This window comes from Cricetulus griseus, chromosome 2 (assembly GCF_003668045.3).
Source record: "Cricetulus griseus strain 17A/GY chromosome 2, alternate assembly CriGri-PICRH-1.0, whole genome shotgun sequence".
Lineage (NCBI taxonomy): Eukaryota > Metazoa > Chordata > Mammalia > Rodentia > Cricetidae > Cricetulus > Cricetulus griseus.
Window position 1 is genome coordinate 453,193,859 of NC_048595.1, and position 21,379 is coordinate 453,215,237.

The following is a 21,379-nucleotide window of genomic DNA, read 5'->3' on the forward strand; positions in this document are numbered from 1 at the left end:
GGGCTGATTTGAGGATGACTAGACGTTTTGAAGTGAATTCCATGTATCGTTCCTAATTAGCTTGATTATTAAGCATTGGCGTGGGTACCAAGTTTTAAATGACTATTTAAGGATGATCAGCTCATTTGCCCTTGTGCTATGCTGCTCATATTTATCAATACCTGTTGATGGGACAGATGCATATCAGAATTTCAAGGTATACTGATGTTTGAAAAATTGAGTTCTGATTAAAATATAACAATGTGTGCAGTTAGAATATAATTATCATAAATTAAAGCTTTGTTTTTTTTTCAACTGGTAACCTTATATACTTTTTTTTCTCATCTAGAATTCTCAAGCAATATGATCACCCCAATATCGTGAAACTTATAGGCGTGTGCACACAAAGACAGCCTGTCTACATCATTATGGAACTAGTCCCAGGTAATGCTATTTGAGAGGCTTGCTTGATGACATTTTAATATCATGTTTTATTGCATTTCTATGTTCAGTCTCTTTGATATTTCCTTGTGAAGTTTCCAAGGAGTTTTGCATAGCATTTTCCCGATAACAAAGCCTGCATATATACTCGGTATTTTTATAGGCCTTAACATGTTTCTCTTTTCTAGAAAGTGTCAGGCAGCATTTCTTGAGACAGATTTATTGGAGTGTAGTTACCCATGGAGTTCAGATATATATAATAATTATGTGTGAAAAGAGCTGGTGTTTAGAAAAGTGTGACTTGACAGCCCGGCAAGTGCCACTTTAGACTTAGGTCCTTGTGCATCATTTAGAAATCCATCACCACACGTCTGTTTCTGATTAAAATTCTCATGGTGTGTTGCCGTCCTGTGTGAATCATGTGCTTCTTTCTTGTGTGGCTAATATGAGGGAGCAATCTGCAAATCTTCTCTGGACACTTTCCTGCCTCTCGTTCTTTAGCAACGTGTAGCCTCAAACATGGGTGACCTAGCCTGACATAATATGTGTGAGGCTTTTCTTGTCATCTTTCTTCCTTTTGTGGACAAATACAGAGATAAACTTTGAGCTGAAAGCAGTCTACAGTGCTTTATAACCAAACAGGGCTGCTTTACCCTTTCAGTGCCTGCCTCACTCACTTAAAAAGAAATTCAAATGAATAGAAACATTATTTTTAACTGTAATTTAAATTCTTAAAGTAAACCTAGTATTGTAGATTCCCTGGTAAATACGGCCTATAGAAAGAATATGCCCACTGTCTCAGGTTAGCATCCTGTTAAAGATGGAGGTTTCTGTTCCAACTGGTCCCACAGCCGCTTTTCAGCCCCAAATAAGCACACAGAGACATATTAATTATTAAGCTGTTGGCCGATTGCTAGTGCTTCTTACTGGCTAGCTCTCTCTTAATTATTAACCCATTTCTATTACTCTGTTATTTCTACATGGCCTTATCTTACCAGAGAATTCCTGGCGCGTCCTATCGTCCCGGTCTCTACATGGTGTCGCTTTCTACGGCCTCCCTCTGCCTTCCTCTCCCTGGAATTCTCCGAGCCTCTATCCTTCCTGCCTGGCTACTGGCCAAACAGTGTTTTATTCATCAACCATAAGAGAAGCATATATACAGAAGGACAGCCCCCGCCATCCTGTCTTATCAGACTACTTCGCCTACTAACAAAATACTCTAGCTGTTAACCTGACAGCAGTGCACACAGATTATTACCAACTTTATCAAAATGGCACTGTCTGTGTTAGGCACACTGTGTGCTGCATCTGTGCACAAACAAGCACAGTCTAAGAACTTAGGAATGACTGAATCTCATGTAGTCACTATTAGAATAGGATGTTTGAACATAAGTACATGCTGACATTTGTATGGGTGCAGATGAAGCCCTTGATTGGTAGGAAATACTGCCAAAAAGCTCAGACTTGGGAGGTGGACCAAACGTGAAGAAAGGTAACTCTCTTCAGATAGCAAGCATGAGCTGAATACAACCAAAGACAGTGTGCACGGGAGCCGGGCACATGACAGCAATGCGGTGACAGTCTGTCTGCTGCTCTGTATGCGTTATGAAAGTGAACCCCTGCTGCTCAGTGGACCAGTGGTCTTTCTGTGCCGTGGCATTGCTCAAGTCTTGACTCTGTGTTCACGTAACTTGTGATGTTACTGCTTCACAGTCACCAATCACGTCTACCTGTCTGTTGGCATGTGAAATGCATGTGGTTTATCTGGTCAGTATTTTAGTTTGCTTTCTCTGCTTGTTTACTTCTCTTTTCCTCTTTATTTTGCAAACGGTCCTCAAGCACTTTGCACTCATGTAAACTTACCTGGAGATTTGATAAACATAGAAGTACGACTCAGTCAGCTCCATGCCTGCTTTGAATTGACAAGTGTGTAGCTCATAACAAACTTGGGTAGTCTGGGAGCTTAAAGTCACTCACTTACTACCTCACTGTAGTGTCCATTAGAAGTTGAACCTTGACTGAATTTTCTCAGGCCTATGTTAAAATATGAGGCTGTGCTCTGACCTGGGGACTTTGGGGACGAGGCTACTATGAGGATTTCTCAGGTCTGGGCAGACTCCTGCTCTGTCTGTGCTGCCTGGGGCTCTCGGTTCTGTACCTCAGCTCCCTCACGGTCTGTGCGTGCATCTTCGTCTCTGTACTGCCTAGGGCTCTCATGTGTTCTGTGCAGTTTCATGTCATGCTTGACATGCCACATATTTCACCAGTGTTAGATTTCTTGAATTTACATTTTCCTTACCAGCTGTGGATTTGATGTGACTGGATCAGGTCCCCTTAGACAATCTCCCTGCATGAAGGTCAGCTCTGTCATGTGACTGAACATATGTAGGAGAGTGGTATCTGGTGTTCACAGTATGCCAGGTGGGGCATGTTTGGGACACCATCTTTCAGTGCGGCCTACCAAGTAGATTTTGCTACATTTTCTTGAAGATTAGGTGCATTGTGGAATCTAAAACACTACATGAGATTTTCATACAAGTTTATATTACGTCCATTGGTTGATATGCAAATAAAATTTATCTTTTGCCCATGCCTGATTCTGCAGCATGGTGGATTGGGTCATTTGGAAAACACCAGGTCATTAGAGTATGCATGTAGATGGGTTTGAAACTCTGTCTACATATGCAAACCTTTCAAATGGTGACACATTTCTTGATATAGTATCCAAAGAGCACATTCATTAATGTCACGATAGTCTATTTGGGAAAGTGATGGGGGCACTCTTAGGCTCATGGTAGCAAAAGCATGTTCTCTAAAGTTTTAATCTGAAAGATTTTTTTAATCCCTCACCATAAAGCTTATCAGCCTTTTTCTTTAAAGACTGACACCCACTTCACTTCTGAGAAAATAACTGCCAAATGTCTGCACTACTTATAACCACGGTTTTTTTTTCCTTTCCTTATAAACGCTCATTTAATGGAATGTGTTTGATACCCAGTACGGACTAGTGTGTAAAAAGTATGTTTGTATTGACATTTATATAGTCCTTTGACACCTTTACCCCACACCAAGGCAGTGAGCACATCTGCCACCCTCATTGTCTTTCCTGCCTCTCTGTGGTTCCTCCCTGGCTTTTCTGCAACACCCCAGCTACCCACTGGTCCACTGCCTGTCCTGTTAGCATTTCTCAAGCCTTTGTGAAAAGTGGCATCATGCAGTACATATTAATTCTTTTTTCTAAAGTCTTATTATTGCTTAGCCTAATTATATGAGATTAATCCACTTTTATGTTTTATTTTTTACCTAGCATACAAAATAATGGTTTCGTGCGACATTTTCATACTTAAATATTGTTGTACCTTGCTTATATTAATTTCTCTTCCCTTCTCCATCTTCATTGGCCTCCTTCATTCTCCCCAAATAGTTTTCCTTCTGCTTTCATGCCGGTGTGTGGGGGATGCTTTTGCCCAATGCTTCACAGTCGCCAACATTTTGATTGACACTGTCATTTGTTCACCCATGTTACTGTTGCCTCCATTTCAAACAAGGTTAGCAACTGTACAGTGTGCAAACTGTTTCTAAAATGCATCTGCAAAGATTGAAACACCCCTGCCCTTGTCAGATATAAGGCCTCTGGAATCATAAACCCCAAATACAGCTTGTACCAAACTGCTATTTCAGAGTGCAAGCATTTGAGAATTAGTTCAAAGTGAGCATTACAAGATGACCCTGTCTTCATTTGTGACACCTCTTGAATTATGAACTCTTTACCCGCTTGCTTCCTGGTTGTTGGGTAAATAAAACCGAAAGTCGGTTCTGAATGGCAGTTGGGAGCAGTAACCACAGGGACAGGAAAGCTTTAGGATGAGCTGACGCTTACTTCACAATTCAAGTGATTCACGTAGGAAGACGTAGAGTCCAGTGACTGTGGCTTGTTTGAGTGTGCGCATTCAGATCCAAACTGCAGCAGAGAACACGGCAGACAGCAGCTGAGGCTGATCCACCAAGTACAACAGGTTGGGAAGGTGTGAAGGCCTCTTCACTAGGGTTTGGCGACTGCCCCTCCTCTTAAATTCATGTCTTCCTGAAGACACTGGATATTAGCTCTCAGGTCACAGAGACACATGGCCTTGGAGAAACCCACAAAGCTAACTGAATTTAAAGATGAGCTATAGCTTTAAAACTCCTAAGATGATTGTAGAGTTTTATGATATTAGGTAGCACAACCTAATAGTATGATTTAAAGAGAAAAAGCGAGTTGATTCAGTTTCTACTGTCTGAATATCTGCGGTTAGGAACCCAGACATTGTTATTAATATCAATCCCATAAGAACCTCTGCGCTTGCAGAGAAACCTTTCCGTTTCCAGAATTCCTCCTCCTGACTATTCTGCTCTGTAATTTCTGCAGTTAAGTTTCAGTACATTTTTTTGCCAAAAGTGTAAATTATTTTCAAAAGTAAGAATTTGCCTCTTCTTCATTTTGAAATTTGATGCTTTCATTTGGTTTTCCCATCAGTTTCAGTTATGTGCCCTCACAGCTATGAATTGAGCTGAAAATCACTGACACTGACAGCCGCAGGTTACCTGGTAACTACATCCTAACAGTTAGCCCTGGATGCTGGCCTGACATTTGTTTCTTCCTCTCTTCATAGAGGAAGGGCAAACACTGCTGTCATGGCCTAGGGGTCTGTGGCTCCTGGCTCAGTAAGAGAGAGCCTACATAAAGTTACAATGTTGTCAGTTGAGTACCACTCCTCCATAGACAAGAAAAGGAAAGGAAAGTAGCTACCATATTGGTCTGAATGTTACAAATAAACAAAAGTCCTACTTCTGTGGAATCTATTTTACTTTTTTTGTATGTGGTAGAACAAATTTGATAATGATCTATACTGATATCAACTGGTACACTGAAGATTTCAATTTGAGAGACAAGATGATTATTTGTTAACTGATACTGTAAATTACATATGTTCCCATATTTTATAATCAAGCATGAGTGTGCCCGGTTGCCATTGTTAATTTTACAGTTGATATTGTTGAGAGAACACGAGATGTTTGCAGTCAGCTTCAGTAAGACATTGTCTTTCAGCCCCGACCTCCTTGCAGCTCTGTTTGCTGCTTAGCAGCCAAAGGCAAACGCCAAGGAAAGGGTTGAAAGTGGCAAGCTTTGCAGGGATCAGCAGCTCTAACACGTGCTGACATAATCAATAACCAGTTGGCATCCCACCCCTGCCTTTGTCTTGTTCTGGAGTCTGCCACTCCCTTCCAGTGGCCACGCCCTTCCCTAGTGGGTGTTGTTTTCCAGGGGGTGAGTAAATGCCAAAGGCATCAAAAGAGGAACAGCCTTGCCTGTCTGAACAAGGCCTGACAGAAGCAGATGCTGGTGTGTTGCCATGAGCACAGGCTCCCGAGGGCGGACGTTGGAGCCGGGCAGTGTGTGCACATTTGCGTTACTCATGTGCTTTGTGCTCTGTCATGGTGGGTGTGCCTGTGAGTAGGAAGCACCCTCGAGTAGGCGACTGGCGTGGTGAGCAGCATGATGTGTTCTCTGTCTTCTTGTGCTCCAAGCTCCTGTTTTCAAAATGGCTTAATGGTACTTGAAGATCCTTGATTGAAAGGACAGTGTGGGAGTGATGACTACATATGCGTCCTTCTGCACAAATAAGCATCCCTCAGTTTTCTAATGAGACCTACATCTTAGAGGCATCTTTTTCTGTGTTCGTAATTAGACTTGGAGAAGTCTGAGGCTTGTCAGAGATATTTTAAATAAGAAAAAGTTGCTTTATTAATGATAGTCCACTTATGTTTATGCAAATAAAAACTGATAAAGTTTGGTGAAAATAACTAAAATAACAAAAACTTCATATATAATGAAGTTTTATTGACTTACTTTCAACAAAAAGTTTTCCCCAATCTATGTCATGTATTTTAATCTGGGAATTTCTGCTAGTGCTATTAGAAGAATCTTTGAACTCAGTTGAATAGAAGTTGTTTTTCATAGGCATGCATTCACACATGAAAGTGTACATGTATGCTATGTCTTTGTTTTCTTTCACCAAAATGTTGCAGGTACTCAATCAGACACTATTATGTCACCACCTGATAAAATCCTCTTTTTAGCAGTAGCCAAAGTTGTCATAATACTGTTCTTCCTCACATTTTAATATGGTAATTTTTATTTAAAATTGAAAACTCAAATATGAGTAGTGGAAGCTGTCTGTCCGTCTAGCCTCAGGCCCTACCCAAGAGTATAGGGCAGTGCCCTCCAACATAACAAAGGCATGGAGAGATGGGAAATAATGGCTGGGAAAGAACTCATCAGACGTTAGGAGGTGGAGTGGGGAGGTCACAAGAGGCCAGCACTCTGCAGGCTGCATATGAGAGGACATTTCATGCTTCCTGATCAGCCCTCCTGGCAGTGACATTGAGAGCGACATTGAGAGCGTGTTCTTGGCAACCAAGAGCAGAGTGTGAGTATTGTGGTGCCTGTGTTTGGATGCAAGAAGAGATAACTGGTCTCTGCTGGTGTGATGCTGGCCTAGGTGGGAGCTCAGAGAAAGGCGGGTCTCCTAAGTCATGGTGGCTGTTCCTAACAGGTCCCACCGAATGAAGTTTTCAGCATAAACCTATCTAGTCCCGGTGCTTTTGCTGGCGCATTCTTGGAGCTACTTGAGGCCTTGGGCTGGGCTTAGACTTGCAAACAGAGGGAGTATCTACTCTTATCTTTATCTGTAATTTGTATCCCCTTTGTAAAATCGTGTCTGTATTCAGAAATTATGTCAAAGAAAAATCTCAATTTTTCAGACATGGACCTTGTATATTACTCTTATGGAGGTCATTTGCTGAACTTGGAGATAGCAGTATTTTTTTTTTCATTTGGATGTTACTGAAATGTCCGTAATGCTAGGGGCTCTGTTGATCTTTCAGCCGTCTTCACAGGACGTTACTGGATGTCTGGGGGACGGCAAATGTGGAAGGCACATTGGCCGGAAGAAAATTGACTTCTACAAAAGGGAGAAGTGTAACCCCGTTCTCCTGGGACAGGAGATAGATGAAGTGTGCATTAGAGTCGGTGCATGGAGCAGATAGGAAGTGTAGAGTTGTTAGGGGTTAGAAACCCCAGGAAGGGTGAGACAGCCGAGTAAAAGCGGATGGCATGAGGGGCCGAAGCAAGTGGGTCTCAGCAGCTCAGAATCCCTGGCTACTGCAACATCCAGAGAAGAGGGGCATGAAGAGAGAGGTCAAGAGAGGAGATGCAGAAGGAACAGGGTTCCAAGCAAAACCTTGAAGATGAGAGTGAGGATGATACAGTTTGAGTTATTTGTGACAGTTACTTTGAAACGAACAGGCTCCTACTTTCCTTTCAGCTGCCAAGGGAGATAATGTGAACAGAACCTTCACCCATGTCCTGTGAATACTGAGAGAGACTCTCAGGGTCCCAGGCCCACTTGATGGTGTCAGGTGAACAACAGGTGCATATTCTCACTGTTGGGTCCTCTCATAGCATTGAGGAAACTTAAAGGATGCTATTGGCACTCTAGTTGCTTCCTGCTTAACTTGTCTCTAGGGGGGTTAATTACTCCTAAAGATTCCTTGTTTTCTTCTCTCTTCATCAGAGTTCTCTGATCATATTTAAGCTCTCCTCCTTTGGTCGTTTGTTTTATCTATAGATTCTCAGATGTTACAGAACATGAAATACCTATCTCACAAGTTCATTGTGAGGGCTGCACTTTATGTTAAATTTTGTATAGCTTCTTGTCATTGGAAATGAGGAAATACTGTTGGAAACTGTCACTATAATACTTGCACATGTGGAAATGCCCTTGCCTTTATTGACCTTCATTTGTCCTTCCTGGAGACCTGAGATCCAGTGCCTCTTAAACCCCTTAGAAAATGAAGTCTTCCCTGGAGAGATGAGATTTGCCTTTGTTTTTCTGTATCAAACTTGGAAAACGGCAGTTTGTGCCTTCACGTGAAAACCTTAGGAGTGGCGGTTAATGGGTGACTCTGTGACACGAGAGACACAGCCTGGCCTCACCCGCTGCGGACTTCTTTTTCTCCTCTCTACCTGCATCCGTGTCATCCTCTCCTCTAGACTGTCAATACAGACGTCTAAATGATGTCACCTTTACAGTGCTTGCTGTTCACAAGTTTGTGAATTTCTGTGTTTTTCTGGCTGCTGTACATTAAGGAAGAAATCCTTCCACCTTCCTGCAGTTAGTAACTTTAATGTTCTTAAGCCAGTTTATGATGGGATAAAACACCCTAATTCCCATCTTTGTGAAGCTTGTCTTACATCTCAAAATACAGACAATACCACATGACAATAAATCAAATAATCATTGAAATTATTCACTTCTGTTAAAATCATATTTCTCTTTCTTTGTAAGTAGTGAGGAAACAATACAGTGGAGCTTGTTCTTTTTATAATAGTCTATATTTATCATCCAATATTGAATCAAAACTAGTCAGTTTCAATTAAAAATAACCCCAAGTGGTAGTTTTTATTTGAAATGCATGTATCACCCTATATTTAAATGACTTTGATATTCAGTAATTCACTCTTTTTAAAAAGACTTTCCACCCTTTGTAAACCTATTATTCTCAGATTTGAGCTAGGTACTTAAATGGTAAACAGTGAGTAGCCACTACATTCCACGCAAAATGCACTTAGGACTATTTCCCTCAAAGAACTGGAGCATAGTCGGGCAGACACATCTTTAACAACCACATATTTACTTAAAAGGGAAAAAAAAAAGACAAAGTGCTGGTGCCTTGTTTCAGGGCCGCAGACACTTGTGAGAAGGTGACATTTTCCCTGAGACCTGGAGGACACGCATTCTCTAGTTTCTCTAGCGTTGATGGAGCTAGGGAAGCGCGCAGCTGGCACGCGGCTGGCATGCGGAACGTGTGAGTGCATGGAAGCCCTGTGTGTGGAGGAAGAGCAGAGAGGCGGTGCAGAGACCCGCGGGGAGAGGTGGGGGGGGCAGACAGGAAGTGGGGAGTCCTGCCAGGGGAGAGGTGGGAGGGCGGACAGGAAGTGGGGAGACCGCCGGGGAGAGGTGGGAGGGCGGACAGGAAGTGGGGAGTCCTGCCAGGGGAGAGGTGGGAGGGCGGACAGGAAGTGGGGAGTCCTGCCAGGGGAGAGGTGGGAGGGCGGACAGGAAGTGGGCTAGCCGTTGGCTTTTCTCCGGTTGCAGTCTTGTAGGAAGTAGAGTGATGGCCGCCTGCACTTAGGGGCACAGGGACAGCCTGCTCCCATAACCGATGCCAGTCCTTCTTGACGTGGTCTCCTCCTGGAGACTGCTGCTCTTGAAGGGGTCCCATTGGGATTTTATGTTCTCGCTGTCTTTCTGTATAAATGGGAACAGACGTATCTTTCTACTTTTTAAAAAATATAAGTGACCACTTTCCATATACTCTTTTTTGCGTTTGATATTTTGTTTGTAGTTGGAAAATAGCTTAGACATTTTATTTTTAATTGAAGGAAAGCCCTTACTTTGGGGCTCACAGCTGGTGCTAGAGCAGTACTTGAGAGCTTCCATCTGATCCACCGCATGAGGCAGAGAGGTGGCTGGGAATGGTGTGACTTTTCGAGATCTCAAAGAGCCCTCCTCCAGCAACACACCTCCTGTAACAAGGCCAACGTCCTAATCCTTCCCAAACAGTTCCACGAACTGAGAACCAAGCATTCAGAGTTGGCCAGGGCCGGTCTCATTCAAACCACGTGGTCCACTCCCTGGCCCTCAGGCTTGTAGCCATGTCATAAAGCAAAGTGCGCTTAGTTCAGTTAGGAAAGTCCCCAAGGTCTCTCACGGTCTCAACACTGTTTAAAACTCCCGAGTCTCTTCTGAGACTCGACCTCTTAATTGTAACCACTTGTAAAATCAAAAGCAGGTCACATACGTCTGTCGTACCACGGCACAGAATAAGCACTACCATTCAAACAGGGAGGAGAGGAGACACTGGGGAAGTACTGGACCAAAGCAAGGCCAAAACTCAGCAGAGACAACTCCAAGTCCTGTAGCTCTGCCTGACGTCAGAGGCTTAGATGACTCTGCCCCTGCAGTCTTGCTGACTGCAACACACGTCTCTCTGAAAGATGTGTGTGAATGTGTGTGTATGTGTGTGTGTGTGCGCGCGCGAGCGCGCGCGTCTGTGTGAGTGTATGTGTGTGTGTGAATGTGTGTGTGTGTGAGTATGTGTGTGTGTACGCGCACGTGTCTGTGTGAGTGTGTGTATGTGTGTGTGAATGTGTGTGTGTGCGCGCGCAAGCATGTGCGTGTGTGAGTGTGTATGTGTGTGTGTGAATGTGTGTGTGTGTGTGCACGCGCGTGTCTGTGTGAGTGTGTGTGTGTGTGTGTGTGTGATGTATGGTAGGAAGTTTTCTTTTATTCTCAATAGATATAGTATCTGTTTATGCTTTACTTATGAGTACTTCAATACAAATTGTGTATATTTATATTTCCTGTCTAAATTCTACTCTTGAATATATAAATAGATATATATAGAAAAAATTTATGAATTGTTTTATACATTTAGAAAAAAACGTATCAATAATACCATGCCCTAACTCTAGATTTCTAGAATAGATCATGGCAACATCTAAGCTTGTGCTTTTCAAAGCCTTGACAATATTTTGGGAAGACATAGGTACACAGAAGACAGGAGTTTATGAATAACCTTAAGCTAAATGGTGGGTGATCTTACTCTCTATGAATAAGATGACCAGGCTCATTCTGGGTGGTATGGTGGTGGACAGGGGTGTTTTACTCTTTGTGAGTAAGACTATTAAAACTCTATTTTTCTTATCTCTAGGTAGTTTTTCCTTGGATTAAACGTGTTTTAATCCAGGTCATGTGATTAGGAAGTCAGATTGCTTTAGAAAACCAAAGTCTAGTGGGGGAGCCATGCCATCTGAAGCATTTCACTGTGCTCAGTTGTCTTTGCTGACTCTGGAGTCCTCAGTGCACTTCAAATGTGCTCACACTGTCACTTAGACAGTGGCATGCTTATGGCCAAGCTTTGCCGGTGTGACTTGGGAGCCACGTGTAGGTTTTAGTTCCCATTTCACTACTCACAACTGTACAGCCTTGTAGTCAAATGGTCAAACAGTGTGGCATCAGCTTCACATTGTAGATTCTTACTACAATCGTTACTGTTGCTAAAATAATCTGTCCTGAGGCATAATGTCTTGGCTAGTTTCATGTCAACTTGGCACACGCTGTAGTCATCTAAGAGGAGACAATCTCAGCTGAGAAAATGCATCCAGAAGATGAGGCTGTAGGCAAGCCTGTAGGGTGTTTCCTTAATTCGTGATTAATGGGGAAGAACTCAGCCCATTGTGGGTGGGGCCATCCCTGGGCTGGTGGCCCTGGGTTCTATAAGAAAGCAGGGTGAGACAAGCCTTGGAGGCAAGCCAGTAAGCAGCACCCTCCATGGCCTCTGCATCAGCTCCTGCCTCCAGGATCCTGCCCTGCCTGAGTTCCTGCCTTGGCATCCCTCAGGGGACTATGATTCAGGATATGCAAGTGGTGGTTTTGAGTAGGACCCCATAGACTCCTGTGTTTGAATGATTTGCCTATAGGGAGTGACACTATTAGGAAGGCTGGCCTTGTTGGCCTGTGTCATTGTTGGGGTGGGCTTTAAAGTCTCAGATGCTCAAGATAGGTCTAGTGTGACATTCACTTCCTGCTGCCTGCTGATCTGGATGTAGAACTCTCAGCTGCCTCTCTGCCTGTGTGCTATAATGATAATGGGCTAGACCTCTGAACTGCAAGCCAGCCCCAGTTAAGTGTTTTCCTTTGTAAGGATTGCTGTAATCCTGGTGTTTCTTCAGGGCAGTAAAACCCTAAGACACCTCCCCAAGCTGGCTTTGGCCATGGAGCTTCATCACAGCAGCAGAAAAGTGTCTAAGGCACACAGACTGAAATACAGATACAATTCGAGTTCACTGGGCTGTTAGATTCCTGTGTTCCCAGATAATTCTTGATAGATGTTACATGTCTTTTGAAATCCGTCAATGCTAACAAAGCATCCGAGTTTAGATTATGGAGACAGAATATTAAATAGCTGTAAATGATCCAAGGGCTTCTTATTTCTCCTCACTTCGGCAAGTCCAGCCCCACGTTACCACATGAAGTCAGAGAGAGCCCTGAGTGTGGCACAGCACACAGTTGTAAACCTTAATGAAAATACTATGAGGATTTTGTGATATTTCTTTTCACTCAATTTCACAGTTCCCTAGCCTGACCTTTGTATATGATGATATCATATCATAATTTTAAAAGTTGGATACTCCATCAGAGTACTAGTGACATTTAAATTTTCATTTAACAGAGGGGGTGCTGCTAATTTGTAAATCAGTACATTTGCAAATGTTTTAGATTCTGTAGGAAAACTACATGTACATAAACACAGTAGATTACAAATAGCAGCTCTTTTATTTAAATTAGAGACAATCTTATTTTACATATCAATTCCAGTTCCCTCTCCCTCCTATCCTCCCACCAACCCCACCCACCCACCCACCCACTCCTATCCATGCCCCAGGGAGAGAGGCCTTCCATGGGGAATCACCTGAGTCTGTCACAGCATTTAGGCCTCCCCCATACATCTACGCTAAGAGAGAATCCCTCCATGGGGCAATGGGCTCCCAAAGTCCATTCTTACACTAGGGATAAATACTGGTTCCACTGCCAGAGACCCCATAGACTGCCCAGTGCTCCTCACTGACACCCACGTTCAGGGGGCCTGGTTCCCTAGCTGTCTGGCTGGGATCCATGAGCTCCCCCTTGCCCAGGTCAGCAGTTTCTGTGGATTTCCCCAGAATGGTCTTGACCCCTTTGCGAGTCTTTCTTCCCTCTTTGCAACTGGATTCCAGGAGTTCAGCTCTGTGCTTAGCTGTGGATCCCTGATTCTGCTTCCATCAGGTACTGGATGAGGGCTCTAGGATGGCATTTAAGATAGTCATCAATCTCATTATAGGGAAAGGACATTTAAGGCAGCCTCTCTACTATTGCTTAGATTCTTAGTAGGGTCATCTTTGTGGATCTCTGAACATTTCCCTAGTGCCCAGTTTCTCTTTAAACCTATACTGGCTCCCTCTACTAAGATGTCTCTTTCTCGCTCTCCTCTTTCATCCCCCGACTCAATCTTCCTGCTTCCTCATGTTCTCCTCTCTCCTGATCTTCTCCCCTCCTCTTTCTCCTACCTTCCTCCCCCTGCCCTGCCCCTGCCCCTGCCCCTGCCCTGCCTGCCCTGCCCCTGCCTGCTCCCAGTTTGTTCAGGAGTTCTCGTCCCTTTTCCCCTCCCCAGGAGACCATTTTTGTCTCTCGTAGGGTCCTTCTTGTTTCTTAACTAAAAAAAAATTAAAAAAAAAAAAACAAAAAATAGCAGCTTTCCATGGACTATTTATTTCAACAACTTCATCTAGAAATATAGAAGACAACATGCTTTTAAAATGCAATATAAAATATGTGTAAGAGGAATGGAATTGGGAGGCAGGTGGTCCTGTCAATCACAGGTGATACACTCAGTTGCCAGTAGGAAAAGGTCAAATAAATTTCAGAAGACAGGTGGGTAATTATAGGTGGTTCGAAGCAAACTCAAAAGCTCTTAGAGTAAATATGAATGAGTTGAATAACATTCCTGAAACGTGTTGGGACTATGGCAAACCAGAGTATGCAGGGCAGTGTTAAACAGTAAAGTATTTGGCTGAACTATCTCAACCTCCGTTATTGGAGAGAAATTTGTAAATAATTTAATAGTTGGGATAGGAATGTCTAAGCTATGAAGACTAGTATTCTGTCTTAACTTGGGAGAGTTCTGGTGGTATTACAGCGATGATGACAAGGTAATATTGTCAAAGAGGGAGATGACGTTGATGTCAGTGATGTGTGCCCTTGTCCAAGACAAGGTTGATGGAGCTCTGTGAGTTACTGTTATGAGAAAGATGGGCTGTAAGAGGTTTAGTGGAGTATTACTTTACTAGCCAAAGAAGTAAAATATAAAATGGAATGCAATTAGTGAAAGATTTGATGTCTACATTTTTAAGCTACCTGTCATTTTGGATGTGGAACAGGCATGAAGGTGGTTTTATCTGATCTATAGGTACATGCATGAGTACTGGACAATCCTCAATTGTTGCATGTGGGTAGGGCCTTTGGCAGTCAGTCTGCATCCTTTGCTTCGTAAATGCCAACTGACGCCTTTTAAATAGTGAACATAGATCTTCCATCTCCTTCTGTAGTTTGCTGAGGAGTTGTACCAAGGGCTTTTGGAGTTGAACATGTATATCTGGCCTTAGAGAGATTTAAGCTCTGGTATTACTTGTGACAGGAACCTTAGGAAATCTAAAGTTCCCCGTGAGGAACAAAATAATAGCTTCAAAATAAAGTGTTATGTGAGGCAGGAGTTTCACTGATAAGGTGTGGTAAGCACAGCTGTTAAGGAAACAAGGCTACCCGTTAGGTTAACTGTAAAAAAGAGAATTGACTTAGCTTTTAGTCACTGTGATTTATAGAGGCATGGATTCGAAAGCTGCTCTGCTTACCACTGTACCCCCAATGCCACACCGCCCAGAGTCAAGCTGTGATTTGGAAGGAGACAGGCAGTAGAGAAAAAGCTAGTTATTTAAAATACACTCTTTTCTACAGAGGCAGCCTGGGCTTTAAAACAAGTTCCAGGATGGCCAGGGCTACACAGAGAAACTGTGACTCAAAAACAAGAACCAGAAAGTAAGAAAGAGAATTAGGGGATTTTTAAAAAATATGTTCCACTAATAACACAAAATAACTACGGAAGACACATATATTAAAAATAGACATCACATGTGCAAAGTTGTTTGCTAGTGTGTTTCTGATGTGGGAAGCTAACTTTGGAATTGGGAACCTGGGAAAACAGAGCTTAGCTGTGGAGACGTAGTGTGCGGTATGATGCTGTCCCCACGAGAGGCTCGCACCTGCTCTTCTTGTGTCATCTGGCCTCCCGTAGCATCGAAAGTGTCATTTGAATGTGTCACCTGTGCTACAAACCAAGTTCTTCATGGATGACATTAATGGTGACGATGTTGCAGTTCATGCCACAACTTTTCCTGCATAGTTCAGCCCAGCATTATATATTTACTAGTGTTTGATGTTAACAATTTAAATGTCACTATATGTTGTTTGCTTATTTGTATTGGGTGTGGACTCTCCAGACTGAGCTTTCTGGATTCGAGGGATGAAAGGTGAATAGAAGGGCCTGTGTATGTGAATGTGAAAAAGTCACATAGATGATAAATTAATACAATACAATATAATATAAAGGATTAATGAAATGATTACTATGTGAAAATGGAGTTACATGGCCTGGGAAGGGTTAAATGGTCTGTTTTAGAGTTGAGAATACTGTTGTAATTGACCTTTGCTGAAGGGGGAAGGAAATGAGGCTTAAAGCATGGAAACTTGATGGGTCAGAGCGTTGGCTCAGAGGCTCAGGGTGCTTCCCTCCAAGCCTGAGACCCTGACCCACATCAATTGCCCTCTGACCTCCACCTGTGTGTTGTGACACAGGTGCATCCAACCCCACAGAGTTGACTTTTTTCCATTTAAATAGAATATTGCTACATTAACAAGTCTTTTATGAAAAAATACTTTTATGAAAGTACTTGTCCTAAGAAAAACACCAGAATAAACTCCTCTATCTTTGCACAGTGTGCCTAGGCTACCTGAGACCTGCATTCATTCAGCAAGAGTACAGTGTGCTCAATGAGAGCTGTCGTTATAGACGTCTAGGCCATAAACCTTGGTGAACATGTCATGCTTGTCCACAGTTAGAGCACATAGGTGAGGGAGGCATGGTTGCCTTTAGACAACTTTCCTGAGAAGAGGACCATGACAGAATCCCACAGTGTAGCACTGCCCAAAGAGCCATGGGGCCATGGCCACCCTCAACATTGTAGCACCACTGACATGCTGTGCCTGCCTGGGGGCCCTAACAACCCTGCTTCAGCCTGACATTGGACAGGGATGCTGGGGTCTTCAGAGCCAGACACACCTCAGCATGTCCAGAGTTAGGGAAGGTTCTTAGTCCTGAGGGTTTGACTTTGATTTGGCCTGTGGAACTGTGAACGTCCTGAGCAGGCACTCAGTTGCCTTTCTTCTTGGCTCTGTCTCCCTTTGGGATGGTGTTGGGGAATATTAAGATGTGTTCCATTTGTGTGTGCTGTGGGTCATTTGTTTTAATGATGCAGAGATGTGTTGCGTTCTTTTAGGTTACATTTGTTTAACTCTGTGAAGCTGTGTTACTTTGGCTGCCTAAAACACCTGATGGTCCAATAAAGAGCTGAATGGCCAGTTGCAAGGCAGGAGATAGGGTGTGCGGGGCTGGCAGGCAGAGAGGATATGTAGGAGGAAAAAACATGTGATTGGAGGACCAAGGAGCAAGAAAAGGAGAGAACACCAGAGGCCAGCCACCCAGCCACACAGCAAGCCAAGGACGGAATAAGAAGTAAAGAGAGATATGTAGGATAAAGATAAAAGCCCAGAGGCAAAAGATAGACAGGATAATTTAGGTTGGAAAAAGCTCGGTAGAAATAAGCCAAGCTAAGGCTGGGCATTTATAAGTAATAATCAGTATCCATGTGTATTTCTATGGGAATGTCTGCCACAGGCTTGGCTACCTGCATAGCGTAGGAGCACCTCTCTAAGTTCAGTCTCAAGACAGCACAGACTCAGTGTCACAATGAGTTGTACCATGATTTTGCTTCATGTGATTGACATGATATTTACATGTGATTTGAGACTTAGAATTTCAGACTAATAATTGGAGCAAGTTAAAAATTTGGTGATGAGAAGATGAAACTTTCAGACAGTCTTAGTGGGGTTGTTTTCTTTTCCCTTCCTGTCCTTCTGTTCCCATCCTGAGGAGACACTGTGCTCTGTCCGACGAGCACAGGCACAGCATCCAAGGACTGTGTTAGCCGCAGAGACCCCGCCTCCTCTGTAAATATTGATCCAGTGAGAGCAATGATACTTCAGATACTTCTGGAGACTTCAGCCTCCAGAGCAGGCGCAATGTTATAGCGGTACACACAGAAAATAAAGTTAAGTATGAAATTATCCCTGAAATTATAAAAAGTACAGAAAACTGCAGAGAAAAGTTTAATGGCATTTGAGTAAACAGTGGTTCCCTTGTGACACCACCATCGTAAGAAAACAGACAAGTGAGACTGTGTCAGACTTGAATGCTCTGCCCAGCAGAGAACACAGTTAAGAGGGGGATCGCGTCTGAGGAAATGAGGGAAGAGTCTGAAAAACACACCAGATAAGGGATTCATATCTTTTAGAAAGACAGCCTCAATAACCAGAATGACAACAGACTTTTGGAAATGTGCATAGAATTTGAGTAATCATTTCTTCAAAGCAGATAAACAAGCGATCACTCGTGTGTGCTGCTCAGTGTAGCAAATCACCTGAGAAATGCAAACCAAAAACCCCAGCGGCAGGTGTTGGAGACAACAGGAGATTGTTAAAAATTAAATAGTTAAAAAAAAAAGAAGCTGTTCTGTAAAACTGACTACTGAAAAACTTAGAGCTAGAGCTGTCATGTGACCCATCATGCCTCTTGAGCACTGATTGAAATCGGGGATCGGGAGGGAGTTTTGTATCTTCAGCCTTATTGAGAGTAGTCAAGCTACAGTCGAAAGCTAACGCTCATGAATGGATGAGTGGATAAAGAAAGTGTGGCACATAAATCCAATTGGCTATTACTCGGCCTTGGAAAAGAAACCACAGCAGGCAGAAGCTTGGGAAGGCGGTGTGGTCTGCTTAGGTGAAGGTGATATTATTGGAGGTCACTAGTGTCACAGAAACACTGTAGAATGTTGGGTGGCAATTACCAGGTTTGCCTGCTATCAGTTAAATAAATATGGAATTTCAGTAATACAAAATTGAACAACAACGTGCTTGGGTTCCATGATATTGAACTGTATGCTAAAAAATTAAAAGAGTAGATTTATTATGTGAATTTTACCACAGTAAAAACAAAAACTGAGAAAAGACACTAGTTTAGAAATTTTTTTAACACAGATATTCCCAGCTCTTGGCTGAAAAGTATTTATTCTTTGCAAGTATATTAATGTAATATTTTATCCAACTGTTTATATTTTTATAATAAACCAGTATGATAATCGAATATGTTTCTGATTATATAAATTGTAACTAGTGAACTTGCTTAGAGGAAAACCTGTTTTCCTAATTGTTCAAAATTACAATTATGTGACATGTTTTGTAAAGTGGTCATTGATGTCACTCGAGAACTTTAATGTCCCTAAAATATCCAGCTAATGACCAGCCTGGAAATATCATTAATTAGCCTTCCTAATTTAATATTCTATTAATTTTACCCTTGATACTTCTAAATGTCATTTTGGCTATCTTTGCATTCTGTTTCTTTTTAAAAGTTGATGGGAGTTTAAATTTGCACCACTTTTCCTCTTTAGTATCAGAAGACTTGAGGGAAGGTTAGAAGCCATGGGACCCAACAGGGAGTAGTTTGGTGGCAAAGTAAGGAGATTCGTGTGAGACAGAGCGTGCACGTGTGGGCTTGGAGTATGTTCACTGGGACATGAAGTACTGGTGAATCTCTTTCTACGCTGCTTTTTGACACTACAAAAAGAGCGTTATCAAACAGAGATGCACACCTGGTAAAGGTGTCTGCTGCCAAACCTGATGGCCTGAATGGATCCCGGGGACGGTGGTGGAAGGAGAGAACCGCCTCCTGCAGGTTGTCCTCTGACTTGCAAGCACACATGGTCAGCATGCGTGTGCCCGTGCACATATGCACCAGTCAGGGAGTGATTTTAGTAGTGCAAAAGTTACTGGGAATGTGCCCGTGTGCACATGCACAAGTGGCAAATGATTTTTAATGGTGCACAGGATAGCATGAGTGTGTCCATGCAGGTAGACAATAGTCAGCAAGTGATTTTCCTTTTCAAGACACGTATTCTCTGTGTAAAAACTATGGCTGTCCTGGACCTCCTCTGGAGACCAGGCTGGCCTAAAACTCACAGAGATCCATCTGTCTCTACCTCCCCAGTGCTGGGATTAGAAATCACACACCACCAATGTCAAGCCAGTGATTTTTAATTGTAGTACATTGGTGCAAAAGAAAAGTGACATTTGCATGGAAAGTAGATAACTTTGGAACACATGGCCAAGCTTTTTCATCCCTTAAGATCTCTTCTCACAACTGACCTGAACATCGGGGAGCTCTTGCTCCCCAGACTGATAACTGGGATACCAGCATGGGACTGATCCAGACCCCAGGAACGTGGGTTTCAGTGAGAAAACTTCGGAAATCTACAGGACCTCCTGTAGTAGTTCAGTACTTATCCCTCGCATAGGTGTGGACCTTGGGAGTCCATTCCACATAGAGGAATACTCCCTGAGCCAAGACACACGGGGGTGGGCCTACACCCTATGCCAAAGGATACGATAGACTCTGATGACACCCTATGGAAGGCCTCATCATCCAGGGGGAGCAGAAAGGATATGTGATAGGTAGGGTTTAGTTGAGGGGGGGTGGTAAGGGAGGACGGGAGAGAGAAGGGAACTGAGATTGTCATGTAAAACAATCTTGTTTCTAATTCAAATTAAAAAATCTGAAAAAATCTCTTCTCCCCTCTCCTAGTTACGTTTGGTTTTTATTTATTAACTTCTGGTGTCTAGTACAGATGTTGTTGTCCTGTTATATAGTTCAGTTTTAACTCTTTTTAATGTATGTATGTTTTAGGAAGCTTTGACAGTAGTAGCCTTCCATATGACTTCTTTGAGAAGTCTTCCTGCTGTTTATCCCTCTCTGTTACTTTCAGGGCTTGAAATACATTGTATTACTCTCTTTTGAATTTTTTGAGAGCTGATGAGAGATGTTACTTTGATTTATTTACCTTTGTGAGTAAGTTGGTGTTTTCCCTTATATATCCTAATATTGGTTCTTTGCTTTGTAGTGTCGACATCTTAAATATACTATGTAATATGGAGGGGTTTCTCTAGTCATGTCTATTTATGGTTCTTTCTGAATGGTCTTGTAAGTACTTCTTTGTTTACAGGGGTGTCATTTCTTTGTCTGAGTTTGGGGATTTTCTGTCTTTGGTTTTTATCTCTGCTCCTCTATTACCTAGTTGACTGTTTTAGGTTGGTGTGTTGATCATGTGGCCAGAACTCTTGGGTGATACTGAAATCTTTCTGTTACTGATGTTTAAGTAAGTACAGAATTCACTTGTGTCTTTCATTCCTTATGTTTCTTGTACTTAGTCAAGTCTATTTATAATAAATTGTGGTTTTTTTATTTGGTTCATTGAAGTTTTTGTTTTGCTTTGTTTTTTGGGGGGAGGGTTCTTTTTTTGCAGATGTTTTTTATTTGAATTAGAAACAAGATTGTTTTACATGACAATCCCAGTTCCCTCTTCCCTCTCCTCCTCCCCTACCACCATCCCCCAACTAAAACCCTACCTATCACATATCCTTTCTGCTACCCTTGAGGGTGAAGCCTTTCATAAGGTGTCATCAGAATCTATCCTATCCTTTGGGATAGGGCCTAGGCCCACCCCCATGTGTCTTGGCTCAGGGAGTATTCCTCTATGTGGAATGGGCTCCCAAAGTCCACACCTATGCTAGGGATAAGTACTGATCTACTACAGGAGGTCCTGTAGATTTCCGAGGTCTCCTCATTGAAACCCACGTTCCTGGGGTCTGGATCAGTCCCATGCTGGTATCCCAGCTATCAGTCTGGGGATCAAGAGCTCCCCGATGTTCAGGTCAGATGTTTCTGTGGGTTTCACCAACCTGGTCTGGACCCCTTTGCTCATCACTCGTCCTTCTCTGCAACTGGATTCCAGTTCAGTTCAGTGATTAGCTATGGGTGTCGGCTTCTACTTTCACCAGCTGCTGGATGAAGGCTATTGGGTGGCATATGA

General features: G+C 42.8%; 1 protein-coding gene across 6 annotated transcripts in view; it reads left to right on the plus strand.

Moving 5' to 3' along the window:
* Positions 1–21,379, plus strand: part of Fer (FER tyrosine kinase) — a 261,687-nt gene that overhangs the window by 171,027 nt on the left and 69,281 nt on the right. For all 6 annotated transcript variants that reach the window (XR_004768769.1, XM_027397739.2, XM_035441167.1 and 3 more), the window contains one exon: positions 329–423. Coding sequence is in view for 5 of the 6 variants with exons in the window: in XM_027397739.2 (XP_027253540.1) it covers positions 329–423 (95 nt within the window). In the remaining variant the exon portion in view is untranslated. The remainder of the gene's footprint in view (positions 1–328; positions 424–21,379) is intronic.